The sequence below is a fragment of the Halichoeres trimaculatus genome, unplaced genomic scaffold, assembly GCF_033239565.1.
Source record: "Halichoeres trimaculatus isolate MK-OKI-2021-1 unplaced genomic scaffold, fHalTri1.1 fHalTri1_scaffold_12, whole genome shotgun sequence".
NCBI classification, from domain to species: Eukaryota; Metazoa; Chordata; class Actinopteri; order Labriformes; family Labridae; genus Halichoeres; species Halichoeres trimaculatus.
This window is the reverse complement of record NW_027437190.1, coordinates 12,835,182-12,857,174: the sequence shown is the minus strand read 5'-3', so window position 1 is coordinate 12,857,174 and position 21,993 is coordinate 12,835,182. Positions and strand designations below refer to the sequence as shown.

The 21,993-nt window shown below is 40.8% G+C and overlaps 1 protein-coding gene across 1 annotated transcript in view; it reads right to left on the bottom strand.

Moving 5' to 3' along the window:
* Positions 1-21,993, bottom strand: part of galnt1 (UDP-N-acetyl-alpha-D-galactosamine:polypeptide N-acetylgalactosaminyltransferase 1) — a 52,242-nt gene that overhangs the window by 10,192 nt on the left and 20,057 nt on the right. Inside the window, exons 3-9 of the mRNA XM_074683683.1 lie at positions 21,716-21,827; positions 12,531-12,670; positions 12,271-12,439; positions 4,328-4,494; positions 3,696-3,823; positions 3,501-3,580; positions 1,282-1,452 (exon numbers count right to left, since the gene is read on the bottom strand). Coding sequence (XP_074539784.1) covers positions 1,282-1,452; positions 3,501-3,580; positions 3,696-3,823; positions 4,328-4,494; positions 12,271-12,439; positions 12,531-12,669 — 854 coding nt within the window. The 5' untranslated portion in view covers position 12,670; positions 21,716-21,827. The remainder of the gene's footprint in view (positions 1-1,281; positions 1,453-3,500; positions 3,581-3,695; positions 3,824-4,327; positions 4,495-12,270; positions 12,440-12,530; positions 12,671-21,715; positions 21,828-21,993) is intronic.

Genomic DNA, 21,993 nt, shown 5'->3' with positions numbered 1-21,993 from the left:
GGCTGTATTCAATATCCAAGTATACAAAGAGTTTACATAACCATCCCAGGTTCCCACAAGGCACAGAGCAGAAAAAACAAAACAAAGTCAGTCCATCTACAGGACCTTCTCTACACACTCAGAATCCATGAATCCAGTGAAACAAACACAGACTGTTTCTCTGGTCTGGTGATCCTATGATGAACTTTTTCAGCGTTCCTTCCCAAGAGGAATTACAGCGCCTAACTGGCACAACATCATTGAAAATGTTCAGACATCCGTCAGACCTTTTCTGTCCAACAGCTGTACAGTGTGACTCTAAAAAGTGACCTCAGACTTTTGCAAGAAAGCTAAATTACAAGGTAGATGAGCCCATAACAACCAGTTCAGCTGCTGAGGTTTTCTCCTGTTGGGGTTTGCTCAGCGTGACAGGAAAAGGTCACTTGTAAAAACATTAATGCTGCTCATCACTGGCTGAATCATTACCACTGAAACTCTACACTCAGTGAGCTCTAATGGTGCTCAACTGAAACCTGTAACATGCCTCTTTCTGAGGATGTGTCCATAAAACCTAGTTTTCAGACTCATGGTAATATTTGAAGCAAGTCATGTCATCAGTGTGTGGTAGTTAATTCCTTTTCCTGTCATTACACTTCATTTTTGTCTTTTTGGCCTGCTTAGAAGACGCCCTTAGGAAAGATTTGTTATGCAAAGCTGATAAAAACAAGCAAAACAGGGGCAAACGGTTATATAAGACATATTATGTGTGCGCGACCTCTAATATTGGCATCAAGCAGGCTTGAAAACAAGAGCAGGAAGAAGAGATGATAGACGGGCACAAATATGTTTCATTTTGTTTCCATGGCAAAACGATATAAAACACAATCTTAAATAAAAACATCATGACTTCAGCTACAGAGGAAGCTCACTCTATTCCTTCAGTTTACAAGCCGCTGGAACATTTCATGACTATTAAGTGTGATAAATTAAATGTTGAAGTGCGATTACTCTGCGCCCATCAATTGTGAATGCCTTTCAGCAACACTACAGCTCAAGCTATATAAGTTATCTTAAAGTGACAGAGTTAGATTGCATGATTCACGGCGTGTTTTACTAATGAATTCATCCGTCCCTGTAGGCAAAGTCTCCGCACATTCTCTTCACTTCACCGAACAGAGAGGTCAGGGTCGGCAGCTCGGCAGCAGCCCCCCGAGCTGGTGAGGATTGAAGATGTTTACGAAGCTGCGAAATGTGCCAAACCCTACTTCAGCTGATTTAGGGTTCCTTGGCTGTTTGACCCACCTGACAGGAAGCGTGCGGTCTCCTTTGCGGCGGTCCATCTCTCTCTGTGGTACAGGGTACCAGCGGAAGTTGAGCTTCCAGTTGAAGCCCCCGTACGTCATGTCGGATCCTGCCATGTACTCAAATGTGTCATCGCTGATAACGTCGATAATTGGGCACACCACCGTTCTCCTGAAGCAAACAAAATACAAAGAGACCATGATGCACTGCTTCTCGCTGATTACCACACTTTCTCCTAGTCTTAGGGTCAACACTGAAATGCTATAGTCGAAGTTCATTGTACAAGAGCAGAGAGTGTGTGTGTGTGTGAATCCTGGTTTGCTTCGGCAGATTTTAACCATCTTTCTCCAACTATGTTTTTACACATCCTTCATTCTGATTACATTTGCCCACACACTCTGAAATATCATAATGCGACAACTGAAGTTATGTCTAAAGAAATCCTATCAAAGCAGAAAAACTGGGATGTTTGTTTATGTTTTTACAAATGATCCTTGTTAGTGAGTACTCTTTAGATCTAAAAATGTTTGCTGTGTGTTCATACTGCTGGGTAGGTCTTTAAATTAGAGTAAATATTAGTGGCATGATGCTCAGTGGCAGTGTGGTTCAGGCAGTGTGGTTGTTTATGTGGTGAGAGTTAGGTGTTAGTGTCAGGGTGTTGTTTGTGACCCTTGCAGGGCTCCAGCAGGGATCCAGCAAAGCTCCCTGAGGTGAGGCGAGCGTGGGAAGAGATAACTGTGAGCATGTCCTTATAATCTGGTAATACCTCAGCAGCCACAGTGCTGAAGGTTGTATGATGACGACAGGACGTGTTCACCAAAAGCTCGCCATCTCCCAGTCCTCTGCAAGGTTACAAAAGTTAACTAAAACCAAACTAAAAAGGAAAACTAAAATTTTAAATACATTGCAGTTAACTCAAACTAATAAAAACTAGAAAAGAAAACAAAAACGATAAGTAAACTAAAACTGTATCTTGTGTTCACAAAACTAACTGAAACTAACCAAAACTAAAGACAAAATGTCCTTAGTTATAGTTTTTGACAATATTAATAGCCTTTAGGATTTAAATTAATCCGACACATTTTCCCAACCAATTTTATGACAGTTTTCGGCAGTTGTCAGCGCCGTACGGCACCATCATAGCAACGTACTGGGACGTGCTTGTTTACTGCACTGACTGTCTGTGCGCTGTGCTGCGACGAAACGTAATGGAGCAATGAATCAGAGCATCTGTAACAGTTTAATTTCATGTGAGTCTGACTTTATTGTTACAGCGTCCAAGTTTCTAATTATTAAAGCTCATATTATATTGTTTTATATAATTTATGTTTGTATTATTTTTATTTAATTCATGTCAACATTATTTTATATAATTTATGTTTATATTTTTATATTAAGTTTATATTATTTTCTTGTGTTTAAGGCAGCAGCCAACAGTTCAGTATCAGCATTGACTGAGCAGTGAGCACTATGTTGAACTGGAAAATAAACTGTATTACAAAATATTTACTCTGACCTTTTTGAATCCTGCACCTGGTTAATAAGGAATGAAAAAACTAAAACTAAACTAAAACTAAACTAAAACTAAACTAAAACTAAGCATTGTTGCAAAAATTAAAACTAAATAAAAACTAGAATGCCTGCTTTAAAACTAATTAAAACTAAACTATAATGGAAAAAAAATGTCAAAACTAACTAAAACTAAATTATAATGGAAAACAATTTCAAAACTAATTAAAACTAAATTATAATGACAAATCCAAAACTATTTTAACCTTGGTCCTCTGGGCCATTAGCAGTTTTAAATCTTATAAACTTTTAACATGGTTCTGCTGCTCGATAGTGAAATTACTAACCTAAGATGAAAGATCAAAACCAACTAATAAGAGCAGAGATGGGTGTGGAACTGTTTTCTACAGAGTCTGTATGGAAGAAAGATCATATCAGCTGTTAAGCAGCTCTGAACAACAGATGGGCTGAGCTGTGTGAGCTCTGTGCTGGGTCTAGCTCAGATCCTGATGTGTTATGTGTGTATTTGTGTTAGTGCTCCTATTTGAGTACCTGCTTAGCCAAAGCAGTTAACAGAGAATGAGTAATTAAGCATCAAATAAACACAAGGGCAAGCCCCCTGCAAGCTCAACATCGCTTATCGATTTTTTTCATGCTTGCAGTTGCTGTGTGTGTGTCTTTTGTAGTGTCTGTGTGAATGTGCCTCTTACTTGTCTTGCTTTATGCGGGCCAGCAGAGGCTCGAGCCACCCTGTTGTGCATTCACAATGAGCATCCAGGAAGGTTATGACCTAGTAGCACACAAAGAAAACATCAGACTTACCCAACGGTGAACACCATACAGAGATTAAGACGCTGGATTTCAAGTGCGTGCACAAATGCGTACACACACTCGCAAACACACACCTGGCCTGTGGAGATGGACGCTCCTTTAAGGCGAGCACGGATCAGTCCAGAGCGCTGCTCCATCCTCACCACTCTGACAGGAACCTCCAGCCTCCTGACATACTGCTCCAACGGCCGCTTCAGGAAGTCTAGCAGACAGAAATGATCTCACTGATGCACTTACAGACTTGAGGATGGATTACAAGATTCTCCTCTAAAATATTCCTCGAGTCACCGGAGAGATCAAAAGGTGAATGTATGTTTATGTGGCTGTGTTTCAGCACGCCTGCTTACATCACACCTGCTGTGAGCTCACACCCAACCTGAGGGCCCACAGGGTTAAAAGGCGCTGTGTGGTGGTGGTGGTGGCGGCTTGGGGATGTGTGGGGGGATTGAGGGTAATAACAGAGTGTAATCCCTGCGGCTGGCGAATTAAAGACCTAATCTCCCCCAAACAGGGATTAGCAGCATTGCACAGGGTGGAGTGGCACACGCAGCTCATATATGCTGACTGGCTATTGGATCTCAGTGCCAAAACACTTTGACAGACACACACACTAACCTAGCAAAATCATACAGTAGGTCTAAAAAAATAGGCTAAGCCTCAAACAAGAGGCACAAGCACCAAAGGAATTATGCTGGTGTGTGTGTACCTCTTTCACTAGCATCATCCACCAGGACAATCTCCTCCAGCAGTGTGTGGGGGGAGCGGTCGATGACGGAGTGGACGGTTCGCAGCAGCGTGCTCCATGCCTCGTTGTGAAATACAATCACCACGCTGGTGCGAGGAAGGTTATCTGGGTATAACTTATTCTTGCACCTATAAAGAGAAAAAAAAACAATCAAAACTCGTATCCTTAAAACACGCTTTCCATGTGGGGTGAGATGCTTTGTGTGTCTAGGCATACGAGTACAAAGCACACATTGAATACGATACAGGAAAGACACTTTCAAAGTGGTGACACAGCTCAGGGAGAGGAAGTGTGAGAATTGTGTCTTAACCAACACAGACACAAAGACAGACACATCTTCTCCGAGCGAAGTTGTAGGCTTTGAACACAGACAAAACTGAGCTGACAGAGACAGAGTGAGGGAAGAGAGAAACACTCCAGCGGAGACATCACAATCCACCGTCTGTCTGATTGTAAGAGACTGCTACACAGAGACGAAGAGCTGCAGCTGAAGTCGATCCACACACCAGAGAAAGAGAGGGGTAGCTGGGACTGAAACATCAGCTAAAGCGCATTAGTCAGTCATGGAGTTGCAGCACTAATCAGATCATCATTTATGGCCTTGTGAAAAGTCATATTTTTAGCATCTTCCAACAAAGAAACGGAGGGAAGTAATGAGTGAGCAAACCAAGCGTGTGTATCCCCACATTTAGACAAAGACAGTCGATACAGAAATAGCGAGGTCAGCGTGATGACAGCTGATTAGTGATGCTAATTAAGAGTGTGAGTCATTATCAGAGCCGTGTAGAACAGCACACACATCAAACTCTCGTACTGAAGACGCAGAGGAGAGCCGGAGAGCAGAGGAGACAGATATGAGTGAGGTGAAGACGGTCACAGTCGTATTTAAATATTAAACAATCATTCCAGCAGGATTCAGTTGTTCAGAGTTTGTTTAAACTCTTTCCAAATCACATTTATGGCTTTCAGATGATTTCATGCTTTCCAGGCAGCCATTGATGAAGGATTATTTGATTGTTGCAAGAAAATCAGCTTAGGGATACTTGAAACTTGCTTACCATAGCTTCCCTGAATATTCAAAAAATAAAGGGAAGGGGAGAGGGGAGTGTCTAATAATGCTTCAAAACACATTCATTCATTTGTTGTCAGTTTTTTAAAATCTCTCAATTGAATTTTGAAACATATCCCAAGAAATCGATCTCTGTAGTTTAGAGTAAATATAATTCTAACCCCTAATCTTGCACAGTTACAGTACAGACAGCATCCTTATTGCTCCTCCACTGTTTGCAGATTTCAAAACCTTTTTATGACTTTGGCAAACAAAAAGCAGTTTAGGGTTGCAATGAAAACAAGGTTTCAGTTTGAGGGATCGAACCAAAGAGATTTATGGGTTTTTAGGCAGTTTTGTTTCAGTGTTGCAGAATTCAGTCTATGGTACACCACACTTTTACACCCTGACAACTGGTTGCTATTTTCCAGGTCTTTCTTGGTCTCATCTTTAGGGATGGGTATGTTTCACACTCACACTAAACTCTACAGTACTGATGCCTGGTACCTGGCAATCGGTATTGGCAGTCAATGGTACATATTGACGTTACTTTTTTTTGCTTATGTGGTAAAACTAGGGCTGGGCAACGATTAAAACTTTTAATTGTAATTAATCGCATGATTTCCCTGATTAATCATAATTAATTGCATTGTAAATTCAATATCAAATAATGAGTTCAAAAGCAGTGTATAGTGCACTTTTATTGGAATGTTCTGCCATATGAACAAAAGTGCCATAACATCTGTCATGCAAACACTAAATCAGTACTTGTTATACAGTAATAGTTAAATCACATATTTAGTGCAAATCAAATTTACAAAATGTAAATACAAAATTAAAGCTTATTGCCACTGTCAGGGCATTAAAGTGATACTCCGGGATGGAACAAGTTGGCTCCTATCACACGGTTTAGAGCAGAAATTACCCCTACAGCAGTGTTTTTGTGCAGCAGAAGCCCAGGGCGCTCGCACCAAACACCCCCTCCCTGCTCCTCTGCTGGTTTCCTCTGCACTCAGACGGGGCCATTTTTACTTGACCAAAAGCACAAATAAACGGACTCCCACTGAAAAAATGTGATATCGGTCTGCATTCATGCTTTATTTAGAGAATTTTCAGCATGCTACTTTCATACAAAAACACCGCTAAATAAGGCTCTAGTTCTCATCGTATCGTAAAACGGCGCTCCCTCAGCTGCAGAGCCACAGCTGGCTACGAGGCGCTCACCTCTTAGTGTATCAGTCCGCACGCGGCGTGCAAGATATAAACAAACACAGGTAGTCTGCCAGAACGAATTATGCAATAACAAAGTAAAGATGAGTGATTATGAGAGCAAGACAACCTGCCGTTCACTTCGCATTCCATTCCCATATTGTTTATATCTGTTTGTTTATATCTGGCGTGTCTTTTTGAGAAAAAAAAAAAAAGAAATTATAAGCTCAAATTCTTTCACTCTCCTTGTTTCAAGGAAGATGTCTTCTAATGTTTACTTTTGAGTTCTATTTTATTAATGGTCTTTCAACCAAAATTAAAAGGAGATATGCCTTTTTATGTTGCTGTTGCACTTTAAGTTAATTTTTGGTTCATTGTTACATTTTAAAGGAAGGAGATATATATTGCACTTTTAATTGTTTTTCATTAATAAGTATGTTATAAAGAAGATATGCCTTGTGCACTACTTTTATACATTCAATTTAATAATTAAAGTGTTTAATAAACGGACAAAACTTGTTTATTTATTTATTTTTATTTTTTTGCTTTTTGCTGATCCGAAAAATGATCCAATCCATGACTCTTGATCCAAGGAACGATCCGATCCGTGAGTTTTGTGATCCGTTGCACCACGAGTCACAAGGATGCATTTAGGTACCTAAACATGGTTCCTTTTGATTTCTTATGAACCAGTACTTTTGACAGATTCGGTTGGTACCCATAAAAGTACCCAATCTGGTACCCATCCCTACTCATCTTATCAACTTCTTTTAAGGTTTGAGTCTTTCCTGGTCTTCACATGCTGCAGATGTATTTTTTGCACAGCAGATTGTATAAGAAATGAACTCTTTTGGATAAACAGTGAGTTATTTTTCTACCACATAAGCAAAGGGAGAATAGACCAATTTAATTCACAAGAAACAATAAAGCCTGACTTAACACCTGCAGGCAAACACTGTCAGTGCTTCTCTGAGAAAACGCTAAGAGCTGCTCTTACTGTCATGTATTAACGACAAACTGAAACAGGCTTCTGACTTCCTTCCTCTGGCAGACTAAACTGTCACAATAGCCAAGAGGAATATGATCGCTCTTCCTCCATCGTCATAACTCCCTCGCTCAATGTGATTGGGAATGCAGGAATGCTTCCTCTCCCTCTTTCTCTCTGTGCCGCTGCTGCTTTTGACAAGAATGTATCAGCAACAGAGGAGAGGAGGTCAAGAATACACTCCATCCTGCAGCTGCCTCTGGAGCATGTTAAATAACACACACACAGTGATTCTCAGTGTGTGCTGCGTGTGTGTGTGTATGTACGAGCTTTCTGCAAGGAAGCAGGGCTGATGAGCACACAAGATGATTCACAGCAAAAACAGAGACACCCTTGCAGTCTTTCAGCTTGTACACGTCAGTTTGTTATTCCTCTCATGTACAAAAAAACACTAAAATCCTAAGACCAGTCCAGTCTTCAGACATGATCTGTGCTGTACAGCTCATGGAAAACAAGCACGCCAGTGTGTCAACAGGGCCAACACGTGTTGACACATGTTGTGACTATGTGTCACATGATGTGGATTTAAAAACTGAGGAGTGGTTGTGAGCCGTGTGTATCCCAAACAGTCAGGGTGCTGCTGGAGCAACATTTGGCAGCAGCAGAGCAGCTTAATGAGATACAGACCGTTTCTCCAGCCAGTGGATTGTGGGGATAGTTGGGATGGCCGGGCAGACTGGTTCTGATTAAATCCCTCTTGCAACATTTAACAAACTCAAAAGCACACACGTACATAAATCTATACAGTCTCCTCATTAAAATGTGTCAGTCATGGCATTAAAAAGGGGAAAATGCCAAGTCTGTGAAAGGTGCGGTCGTGGAAAGTGTTTTTAAACACTGTAGATCCACCCAACCACATGTCCACACACCCACACACAACCCCTCCCCGTCACACACACACTTCACTGCAGTGTCAGAATGACCTGCTCTCTATTGTGTGTGTTTCAACTTAACACTCCCATTACTGACCAGAGTAAAATTTATTTTCTGTGACATTCCTCTTTAAAGTTTCAGCTTAAGACAACCTGTATTCACCGTTTCCCCCCAAACCTGCTGATATACACACGTGCACTCACAACACACGCAAATAAACACATACATACACCAAGCGACACGTTGCCTGGCCTGATATTGACTCTCTCTTATCTCCTAATTGGAAAAGCGGATAGACGGAGAGAAGGCTGAGTGAAAACACACCTAGTAATCAACTCTCGCTCAAAGACTAAAACCCATTTCACGGATCAATGTCCTCTTTCTTTGCTGCCTGTCTGGTGTGCATGTGCCCCTGTCTGTCACTCTTTTGCCTGTCAGTCAGTCTCTGTGCTTGGTCTTTAAATCCTTCATTACTCATACATACATGTTCTTCTACAGAAGCGTGGGTGAGGGTGGGCAGAGTGGAGGGAGTTGGTTTACACCTGCTTGAACTAACCTTGACATGCCTTCCACACTACCGGCCGGATGCTTGTCTGTCTGTTGCTCTGTGGGTTTCTGTGAGGGGACTGAACAAGCTGCAGCCTACACTACACTCTTTATTATACGTGTGGCGCATGTGTCCTAAAATTACTGAAGCAAAATAAAAGGAAGGAAGCAAAAGAGTGATCATTAAAAACTCATTCTGTAACCATTGTCCTCAAAGGTGGCTATCATGTTAATTTTTGTTTATTCTTGACTTTCTTCGGTAAGGAGAGTCAAACTGTAAGGCAGTGAGTTAGGGGTATGGTACTGCTGAGTCAGAGCACAGTGCTTGCAGAATTTGGTGCATTTTCTGTTGAAAGAGGAAAGTCAGGGATCAATCTTTAGGCCGGTCCAACTGGCTTCAGCCATGGAGAGCAAGTTTGATTTGATTAGCCAGGAAGCTTGGATTTCTGCAAGATCTGTGCAAACTCTGCTGGCTTTAGTCATACCCAGTAGTGAAAGGTGATGCCACCTCATTAAATCACCGGCTAGTCGTGTCCCAGTTATAAACTCAGGTCCTAAATGTGAAGTTTTATACTAATAGTGGAACTGTGACAAACCAAAGACCCCCCAAAAAACAGTTATTGTGAATACCAAGCCAATTTTCCCCACTTGGTTTGGCTCATTTGGCCAGAACAAGAAGAAAAAAGCTATATGTTGTTACACCTCACCTCTGGACTTGACTGAGAATGAAGTGGCTTTTTTAAAATAAGTGAAAAGACGTGACAAAACAAACTGACCTGCACTGGACAACCCTGGCAACTGACTTCAGCAAAGTCAGTTTGCTGCATGTGGAAATTCATTATTTTTTTATGTCATACATGTTCTGTGGTGTCGAATCAAGTCTCAAAACAACAAAGAACAGACCAGAACAACAGCCCAGAACAACACACTGCGTATTGTTTGAATGGTATGATTCATGGCACCAAGGTAAAACTAGCAGCTCCCGGCCATGAACAGGACTCAACAAGTAATGGCATCACAGTTTCAGTCTAGAAACAATTAACTAGGGATGGAATGGTTCACAGACACCAGCTCTTATCAAGGTTTTGGGTTTTGTTTGGTTTACATTGTTGTTGTTTTCAACATCCCAGATTCCATATACCCCAATAATCCACTGATAACAGATTATTTTTAATAAAACCTGTCATGTATAGTCATGAAAAACGTGAACGAATGAGGCTGTTTCGCATTTAAAACACTATTAAAGCTGAGTGAAAAATTGCTAGTTTCAACATGCAAGCTCCTCAGTAAGGAAAGTCACTATTGTCTGTCCCAGAAGCTACTAAAAGTCACTAAACGTTAGTGGTGTCCCAGTCTGATATTGATATCGGATATCGGTCCAATATCAGCAAAATAACAAGTATCGTATCGTATCGGGATGCATCTAAATCTCCGATATAAGCAGTTTCTGTTACCCATTGGTTAATAATAAATGGGTCAGTTTTTCCTCATACCTACTGTTGCTGACTACTGTTCTTTGTTTGAATAATATCACTTTATCAAGCCTTTTCTAACATGATAGACATACTACAAAATAAGTAATAAAAGTATGCATGTTTAATGCTGATATCGTATCGGATTAATATCAGTATCGGCAATACTAAACGCTGCAGTATCGGTATTGAATCGGAAGTGAAAATGTAACATCAGGACATCCCTACTAAACGACGCTGCTGTCTAATTTGCATAATAATCTATTTGCATGTAATTGTCATGGACTCTGTACGAGAGAAAAGATAAAGTGGGAGAGACAGAAAGCAGGTGAAACACAACATCACAAATATGTTTAGAACTACAAACTAACTTTCTTCTGTCCATTCTTATTTTTTTGTTTATGTCTTAATATTAACCCTCCTCCTTTATCTGGGCTGGAGACCAGCAGAAGTGACCATGATGAGACACACACTTGTGTGATTCATTTGAATGCAGTTGTCTGCAGGAGCAGCAGGAGGAGACTGCTGTGAGTGAGAGGGGCTGTCTGTCTGTGTTTTGGATAGGGGAGGGACTCAAACATGCTGACCACTGAGGAGATCAAAACATTCTTTTACCTCAGATTCTCCAAACTCCAGAAAAGTCACAAGAGTTGTCATCTTTACAAAAACGTGCAAAGGGGTCTGAAAAGTCATTAAATGTAGGGACAAAGTCTCTAAGTTGGCAACACTCAGTTGTGGTTTTATCTTCCACCTTCTTACTGCTGTCATCAGAGCTCACACTGAATCTAAAGTGCTCACCGACAGCAGAACGACACAACACCACAGGTATACCCTCTAACTCTGTCTTCTCCATTTGTCATGTACACAACACACATGCTTCCCCACAAAGTGTCCTTCTGTACGCCTTCGCCTCGAGTTGTGCATGCGTCTGATCCGAGCCACATACTCGCTTCAAACTGAGAAGTAAAATAAATAAAGAAAAAAAAACAAACAAAGCACACACGACCGAAACCGAGTGAGAAAAACCCAACAGTTCTGATTTTTTTCATAAACCTTTCCATCCCTACAGCTAAGTGTTGAGGGTTTTCCCATGTAATATATGAGGCTAGTCACAGCAGGAAATATCCTAAATGATTTGCAATGACAAGTGAAGCAGCTTTGGGAGCGTATCAGAACAATGACAACAAAGAAACATCAATCAGGTCTCTGAGCAACACTCTGCTGTCTGTGTGTTGACAGTAATTAGAAATCATACAGCCAAATCACAGCATGAGTGAAATGTACCACTATGAGCGCTGATTGATTTCCTGCTACCATACAATGCTGTGATGTGTGACAATGTGGGCAGCACATGGGCACAGTATGAAGGTAGTAAAAGCTGTGTTCAATCAGATAGCTGTGTGAGTTGTTTGTCAGGAAGTGTACGTGGATTCTTCCAGTCCACCGCACCCTGTCAATTCCAGCGTCTAACCATCTTAAGACTTTTTAAAGCATCTCCTCTTGTTAATTATGGTTTTCTTGATTCCATAACTTTTAATAACTCTTAAATGTCACACGTCTCCTGAAGTAAATGGCTCCCTGTGTGAGCAATTGTAAAGGCTGTTCATCACTTCTGTGGACTACCCCAGGAGTGGATGCCAGTGAAGGGAGTGTGATGAGCAGTGTAAGAGTAAGTGACAGGACAGATATCAGCTGCAGAGAGGCTGCTTACCCTTCCAGTCGGACATCAGGCAGTGACCGATTGAGAGCAATCATCTCAGAGGCCATGAGGTTGAACTGGTTGATCTTAAACATCTCCTTCATCTTTTCTTGGTTCTCCTTCGGGATCACCACAGGCTTCCCCCCCTCACCGGGCCCATCCCGCGGCCTGGCCAGAGCATCTGCGAGGAGACACAAGACACAAGGCAATCAATCAGAGTGCAGCCGTGTGCCTGTGCAATCAAATCTGTGCGTGCTGCATAACACACTCACCATCTCTCCCGGGCAATCCTCGCTCCTTTTTATCATCACACTTGTTGCACTCGCTGAAGTAGAGCAGGATGAACATGTCCAGCATCACCCACACCAGAGAGGTGGCTAAAACCACCTTGCAGTAGGCAAACCTCCTCATCCTGTGGAGGAAACAAGAGGGAGAAAGAAGAGAGGTGGAATATTAAAACGCTGTTAGAGGTGAGGTGTGATGGAGAGTCCTGGGCGGATAAAATCACAGGTGTTTTCAGAGCTCTATGAGGAGCTCATGCTTCATTTGAAACCTCATCCTTCCAACAGCTCAACACCCTGACTATCTATTTTCTATTTGTCCTTTTCTCTCCCTCCAGTCTGTCTGTCTTTCTGACAGACTGACTTACTCTTGGCTCTTATCTGTCAGCTGTTTATCAGGCTTCTTCAAATGTTCACCTTCACATTCAGAAAGAGCCTCACTGCACTGCACTGTAGGATTTTCATCCTGTGTCTCTTCCTTTAGAGGAGAAAATCTGTAAGGGCGTTTGTAAATTATGTAGCAGAAAATGGGAATTGGTTTTGTTTGGGTCTGAAGCCATTCTAAGCACAATGAACATTAACAATTGTGTTCTGAGGAGGATGTTTTGTGGTATCCAAACAATGTTAAAGCTTTAAGCTGAATTAAATATCTACTACATCAGAGTTCCTATACACAGTACAGTATTTAAGCTAATTGATACTTAACACATGTAACATACGGGTTCCTGACACGCAGCTAAACACACACACAGGTAAGCACACAGACAGACACGCACACACAGCAGAGGGAGGGAGCTGTGATAGTAATTGCTTTTCTTTGGCAGGCAGCAAGAGACAGACACAGCCACATTAAAATTCCTCTGCTCTCCTTTCCTTCTCTCCTCCAGCACCGTCTCTCCTCTCTTTGGCTGATTCTCTGCCTCAGTGATCCCTCAGGTTGCAACAGCACAAGCAGAAGGGAGAAAATTAATTTGGCCACGGTGATTTCTCTCGTCCTCCCAGGAGGGAGAAAAAAAAGAAGAAGGTGTTTGTGCATTGCTAGCTTAGCTTAGTTTAGCTTTGCATAGCAGCCACGGAGGATAGGGGAAGTGCAGTGCAGCATTTCTAAATTCCACCTGATAGGATTCTGGATGCACAAAGTGTGGGCACAGCAGAAAATGGGAGTGAAAATCTTTTCTCTCTGAGTTTGTGTTTTCTCAGGCTTTTATGCCTGTGGAGGCAAATGGTTTGAGTGCTGTGACAGCGTTGGAGCTTAAACCAGTCAAAGACAAGGACTCTGTGCTTAACAATATGAGCATAATCGACATGATAGGATAAAAATTAGGGCTGCACGATTATCGCAATCGCAATCGCAATCGCAATGTCAGCACACGCAATTATGTAATCGCAAAAGAGGATATCGCAATCGCAATCGCAATCGCAATGTCAGCAGATGCAATTCAGATTTTTCTCCATGATAACCAAGCAAGCCTGTAGACTCATCATGACACAACTTTTTTTATTAAATCGCAAGCACAATCGCAATCGTAATATTGTCCACCTAATCGCAAATCGCACCTTTTCCCCAAATCGTGCAGCTCTAATAAAAATCTCTCAAAAAGTGTGTTCTTTGGGCAGGAATTACAAACAAAACTCAAAATTTAATGAAGTAGCCTCATAGCATTATTGCCTGTCATATTTTAAAGTTTTCAGAAAACAAAAACCACATATTTACCTTCGCCAAAGAGGTTATGTTTTTGCAAGAGCTTGTTTGTTTGTCTGTGAACAATATAACTCAAAAAGTGAACAGTTCTTGAAGAAATTTTCAGGAAATGTTCAAAATAGGATGAGGAAGAAGTGAATAAATTTTGGAGTTGATCTGGATCACTGTCTGGATCCAGGACGTTTTTTGAAGGATTCTTTATCATTATGAGATAAGGCCGTTTTCACCATATGAGTATATAACTCCACTATAAACGGTCAGATTGCTTTGCAAAACAATACAAGACAAGGTCACAATCATTTCTGACAGATGTAAAAGTATGTATGGAATATGAAATATATACTGGGTCATCATAATTTTCAACACTGTCAGGCAACAAATTATGGTATAAACCTGCAGCTACCACCAAATTGTAGCAGACAGTCTGCTGAAAGGGAGTATAACATTAAAGTAGGACTAAAGTGTTGGTGACAATCACAATATGCTTGGCGGAGGTTTGTGCTCTCTGAATGCTTTTCTAGATAATGTATCTTTATTTTCATTACTATTTGTAAAAATATGTTTATACTATCTATGTTATTGTTAACTTATCATCAACCACAACCAAACACCTTTGGCTCGAGAACCTCAGCTCTGAACATCTGTCTGTCTCATGTGTTTGTTATTCAAATACCTTTTGGTCTTAGGTGATGAGTCAGAAAAAAAAAGACATTTCAAAAACATTTTTTAAGTCTTGGCTCTTGCTTTAACACAAGTTTAATTGCTCTAATTAAACTCTAATTTTCAATCCTTCCATGTGAATTTTTCCTTAATGAAGCAGTTCCCTTTCCAAATAGCAGATAATAAAAGCCAAACATTCAAATCTCAGTGTGTAATTCTGCCACCAGCAGTTTGCCATCAAAGCATGATAGCGTGATAAAGAAGCATGGGATCATGGGAATGTTGTCTTCTCAGTTCAACAAGCACCACAGCTGGTAAAATCTATCAACTAGAACTGAGGCAGGACTCGCAGATGGGATCATGTATGGAGTTTTTTCATGTTGTCATGTTGTTGTTCCAGAAATACAGCTGTTGTAACATCGTTGGAATAATGTGCAGGTGTTATATTTTATAGCAAAGGTCAGACTGTACATGTTATCACACTTTAGAGGATGATTTTCAAGCTCGACATCCTGTAAGTTAGCATTTGTCAGAGTGCTTGTCTGTTTTAACAGCAGAGGAGACATAAATGGCTCAGTAAGATCCGTGCATTATCAGCTCAGTGTGTTCACACTCCAGACTGTTGTTATGGTTCACACACACGTGTTACTCCCAGTGCAGTAAGTGTGGAGAGAGTGTGGGTGATAGCTGAGTGCTATAAATTGCAGAGCTATACCGTTTGTCACTGTATCTCACCAAAGCTTTCTCTCTCTCCTTTTTATTTATCAGCTGTCTTTGATGTATAACCTCTGTGCTATCGCTGAGCTGCAGTAAAGTATGCGAGTTCAATCCCTGCAACGTTCAGAGACAAACTCAAAGCCAGCTCTGTTTAACAGCGCAGGCAGAAAACAGCCAAAAACCGTCAGGAAGCAAACATGGTAGCAACATGGTTGCACAACTCCATCTGGTATTCTCTAGCTGTAAAACCCCTTTCTGTAATTCACTTATTCCCCCGGATATCCTCATAAATTCATTAAATAGCTTGTTTCATGGTTTGGATCGCTCCCCTTGAAATTGTTGAAATTCCAGGATCGGTGGGAAGCCTGAATTGAAGTCTCTGCTCTCGTCATGGTTTCTCTCTGACCCCCACAGGACTGTGCCGGCCTTGTTTGACCTCCATGCAGCAACATGACGCAATCTGATGCTACAGAAGAAACTTGGAAGAGGCTCCCTTTCTACTTTTTTACCGATATCTTTCCCAGCAGAGCAAGGCACATATGACAAACTTAAATCTGCACAGTCTGGCAGAGACAGGCACAGACATGAAAGCCCTACGTCACATAGACACACATACACTCCTGCTCTCAAAGTAGTGTCAAAATGCTGTCAGGGGGATGTCAACTTGCTGCCTAGGATGCTAAGAGATCCCAGTGAGTGTAAGAGAAGCAGACAGCTACGCTCCAAGCCGCACAAACAGATTTATATGCCTGTACATTGACTTAACGCAAGCACACACACTTTCCCACTGCTGCCTCTCTGCAGTACTCTTCTGCCCACAGTATTTCTAATCAGGCATGGCAGCGGACACCTCAGGTCTCCTTTGCGCTCGCCCTCACGGCCCCGGGGTCGTGCTTTACTGCGTGTGTTGCATGTGTGTGAGAGTGTGTGTCAGTCTAGTTTATGTTAGGCACTTGTGTCTTTGAAGTCTTTTAAAGCAGCACGGCTCCTTCGACGTTAAACAGACGCACACTTCTCTAAGCTTCCATCTCCCCGATCCATTAACATATCACGTTCCCTCCATCCTTCTTTTATATCTCCATCCTGGCACCTTGCTCTCTCTTTCTCTTTTCCACCCTCACCCCCTCCACCAGCTCCTTGTCCGTCTCTTAGTGATGTCGTCCCCTTTCAGGGGTGGTTGCCATCACTACACCCCAATGAGAACACAATTTCCCCCTTCACATCCTTCTCTGTGTCGCTCTTCATATCCCCTCCTCTCCTCTTCTCCACAGGCTTAATCCCCCTTTAGAGATTGCACAACCAGTTTTTCTCACAACCACTCGGTAAAAAGTCTGGTTCAGAGGTAACCAAGAGTTTCACAATTTATAACTGGGAGTGAGGAGTCTCCCTTCTGGGCATTTTGTGCTTATAAGAGAAAAAAAGACAATAAAAAGGGAGGGAGATAGAATTTATTGAAGCATGGGGCAACTAGGGAGGAGGACTTTAGAGGAGCTTTCTGCTGCCTCATGATATATTTCAACAAACTGTTGTGAACAAAATCTGACAATTTTAATTGTATCAACTCTCCCCATCATAAACCAGCTCATGTGCATCTTTAATGTCAGAATGAGAGTAGATGCCATTGTGTGTGAAATGTTAAAGCTGTCTGTGGGTCACTTAGGCTTGAAAGATGCAATGATGAAGCTGATGTGTGTGTGTGGGGCTTTTTTGAATTGTAATTCCACTTGCCTTAAGCCTTGGGGTGTCCAAACTTTTTTCTGAGAGCCATATTTGATTTTGTGAAAATGATCAAGGGCCAACAGCTCTTAATGACATATTGATTGATCATGAAAGTAACATAAATGCCTCATTTGTGGACTATTTCTTTTAGTCATGTCTGAAAAAAAGGCCATTAAGTGGCAAATCTGAATAGAATGCACTTTTCAAATCACAAAGGCTGCAATTAAAAAATGTTTTAAAGTGCATTGAAAAAGTGAAATCCACACATGTAGCCTCCGCCACGTCACCTGTCTGTTCCTGACGCTTATAATAAAGCCAATCCGCAGACGCAGCCACATTTGTTATGACACCTGCTTTGAGTTTCATTTTGAGTTTTCTGATTGGAAATTCAAACGATTCTAATAACTTCTAAACCTGTGTGTTAGAAGAAAATTCACTCACCATACAGTGGGTGCTGACAGTGAAATCAGTGTTTTTGACCCAAGCTGTTTTTTGAACCAGGCTGTAAATGTGCTTTTTAATGTGGTAAAAGTCCGTTTTTAAAGCTGGGTGTGTACGTGACTTCCAGTCTCTGCTGCCAGCTCAAGTGGATCCTCGATGAACTTTTAGCATTTCAACAGAGGCTTCATTTCTACTGACTGGATGTTGCTCCTTGTGTGAGATTCATCAAAGAGAGAATTCATATGGATTTTTCATATTATTGTTCATACCTGGCCTGTTGCTCTGCAGTTCTTTGTTTCTTTATCTGATTTTATTTAAGGTAACTAATGACAATTATATTAAACTATACAAGGCTTGAAGTTCAATCAATCAGTCAGTATTCTGCTGTGGCTGTAACAGTTAGATTAAGATATGTTATCCGCATCAACTCATGCAATGCTTCATTTCATTTCATCATAGCATGTAGGTCTGGCCAGGAAAAAAATAAATAAATTGTACAATAAATCACAATTACAACATCGGTAAAAAAAATGCAATTAGATTATTCTCCAACATTGTTCAGCCCTATTTCAAACTACACCTGTCCCTCTATTGTCTCTTGATACCACATGATAGGTGGTCAGTTATCTGCAGTGTTACATGCTGCATCAGCAAACTCTGCTTCTGACCACGGAGAATGCTCTCAATCAGGGGGCTTTCTGGGAAAAATATGTCAGGATGTTTTTATGGCAGATCAGTATCTGGATTTTCTCAGGATTCATATTCAGACTATTTTGACCAAATATTTCTTATCCTGCATTCTGAACTATTTTCATGTATCTCCTTTTTTCTTCTTTTGCATCATTTCATAGCTCTAAACCTTTCTTGTGTCCCCCTGTTTTTTGCGTCCTTTAAAGTTTTTTAAACCTGCACATTTTCACATCATGATACATGCTTGATCATGACATACTTGAATGTAAAGATTCATTAATCTTCAGTAACACAGAATTTTAGAGAGCACGAAAGATAAGAAAAGATAACACAAAGTTTTAAAGTCACAATAAAAAAGGTTTGAAGAGTACAACCCAGAGTACTGCCCATGGCAGTGTTTGGGTCCCAAATGAAATTGATTTCCATTGAGAGCTTGGCAATGGCACAAAGTGAAATTAAACACTTCAATCTCTGATCGCTCGGGCATTTTCGGACAAATCGATACACATTATTGTCTCACGGGGTTCCCTGATGTTTGGAGAGAGTCCAGCTGGTTGTCTATGCATTAAACCACAGCTATACAGGCAGGCACAAAGCACATTCATAAAACAAGCATTTACAGCAAACATGAGGGAGCACAAACCACAGCATCAGGCCTTTACAGTCTGTGTGACGCCTGCATGATTTTATTTTTTCTAACAGCTCTTTTCTTTCTGTCTCTTCTTTCACCTCACAAACAGGACAGACGGTTATGACGCTGATATTAACTTTTTTTTTTTTAAGTCAGATTATCATAACAATTCACACACTCACAACAGTGCCAGACTGATTTGTTAAACCTGTCTGCTAATGGGAGTCGAATCTCAGCTGTGTGCGAGCTGCTACCTCCCCGTGATAATGCAAAGCAGACAGGATTTATGAGGCTCTGGATTCACAGCAGGATCTCTCTGCTTACTAACCACTTCAACAGCCTGGCTCTACCTTTTATCTCAACCCAGAAATATGAAAAATGTGAGTGACATCTCATAACACTTTGTTTTTACTTTCCAAATCCAAATATTCTAACAGTGCCATGAACAGATCTGATTCCAGTATCTGTTAGAAGCAGATCAGCTTGTATGGTTTGATTGTACTTATACTGAGGTGGCTTTGAACCGGGAACAAAGAGCCAATGTTAAAGATGGAGAAAGTTGTTTTGCTTTTCTGAAAATACAGAACATGATGCTTTTTATGCTTTTTATGCTTTAGCTTTACAAATGCTGCATTACTTACAAGTTTGCCCAATTTTATTTTAAAGAACACACCCCAATGAATTATTTATCTAACTAGGATTTGTACTTTGTGTTTTCAAGATAAATGAAGTTCTACTTTGTTGGTACACCTCTAGTCCCATGTGTCGGCATCTCTGTGTTGTTTATCTGTGTTTTAATAACTGAGGTCTTTTTAGGATATCAACAGCCTGTGTGTCAATGAGCTAACTTGTCTAAACAAAGGTTAAAACAGAAGAAACAATTTCTTTTTTGATCGAAAAAGTCTATCAAAAAAGTAGGCTGTGTGGTTTAATAAAAGTCTCTGTGAGGACTTTATAAGTGATCCTGCAAATTTCACAATTCTAGATATTAGCTGGATTGAAATCCACGATCCACATAACCGCACTCTTCATTTTATTGATAGACTCTCAAGTTTGAACAGACCACTGCAGAATAACTGCTGACTGTGGGTTGGAATGAACATTATCACTAACAGCTTAGCCAGTGTTTGACCCTTTATCTTGTGTTTTGACATCTTCTTTCTTTTTGCCAGTCCAGCTGCAGGGTCCACCATTACAACAAAGTTACTCAAAAAATTGTTTTCAGCAGAGAAAAACAAAGACCTCTTCCATATATTAAACAAAGCTACAAAGTAACATTACCTTATGTCTGTATTAAACTGTCCAGATTTCCAAAAAGCTACGTATTAATAAGTTGTAGAAATCCCTGAATCTGTCTGTAAACAGCTCTAAGCGGGCATTTCTAAAAACCAATAAGATACAGGACTTGTTGAAATCATAAGGTCATCACAAAAGGACAAACTGGTTCATGAAAAGCTGGAGGGGTGGGTCTCAAATAGGAATGGGCACCTTTCACATTTGAAACGATAAGGCACTTCTGTGTATGTAAGTGTGATACTATTAATTTGTTGAATAATAAAATCTCAAAGTTTTTCACTTTAACATATTTAGTTCTCAAAATATAAATTTGAAAAGCTGTGTTCATGTCAGGTGTGGAAAATCACCTACTCTTCCACTCCCTCACAGTCACAAGGATGCGTTTAGGTACCTAAACATGGTACCTTTTAGGGCTGAAGGATTTTGAAAAATAATGTAATTGCGATTTTTTTAGACCAATATTGCGATTGTGGTTAATCATACAATTTTTTTTTGGGGGGGGGGGGGGGGTAGTGGGGGTGGGGTGGTGGTTATCTTCTTCTTCTGAAAAGTTTCAAGTCATTTTATAGTATAACTAACCAACAAAAGATACTGTTAGCATCTAAACAAGTCTTTTTTGCATTTCTTAATTAAAAAAGGAAAAGGAAAACTGTGAAATTTTACTGACCTCCAGCTGTCAGTAAGAGTAACAAACCATACAGAAAAAAGTGACAGATCTTTGCAGTTTTTTTGCCAGAGAAAAAACAGCATTTTGATTATTGCTGGTTTTAAGGAAGAACAAGTACAAGTTACTATATTACCCTCCAGGTCTGTGTACATGAAACTTTTTTTCTAATTGCGGCGATTTGAAAATTGCATTGTATCACATTGCGATGTTGGTTTAAAATAGATTAATTGTTCAGCCCTAGTACCTTTTAATTTTATGTGAATCAATACTTGGTACTAAAGACGGGATTTGGTTGGTACCACTAAAAGGACCTAATTTGGTAACCAGCCCTAGTCTCAAACACCAAGGCCTTCCTTAGCTCTCCCCCTGACAGGCCTCTAGAAGGCTGGCCAGTTAGGGTTTGTGGAGCAGGGTCTCAGGGGTCTTAAAGAGACAGCAGCTAAAAGAAAAACATTTCAGACAGGGGCTGAAATAAGAGTTTTCTAAAACACCAGTGTGAGAAAAACATTAATAATCTTAAACCATAAAACACCTGAAGCCACTACAGGGGTACCAGAGGTACAGTATAAAGCCTTAAAAAAAATCACAATTCCCCTCTAGCCTTTGGTGAATACAATAGCTGAAGCTCAGCCAACCATAATTTACAAACATACCTGTTCAGGTGACTTAGGGGTCTCTGGTCAGATGTACAGGTTGCTCCACCAGCTGGAGGGGCGGAGCGTCAGAGATCCCACTTCCTCCCTGTCTTGTCACTCAGACATGCTCCTAGAAGAAGGGAACAACAGACTCAGACTTAAAACACAGTTCAGTTGTTTAGAGTGTGAAAAGCCAGTGTGCATGCTAAGCAGTTAAATATAAATTCTTAATCCTCAGGTGATCACACACTAAGATTCTAAGTTAGGAAATATCCTAAAGGAGCTTTGTCTCACTT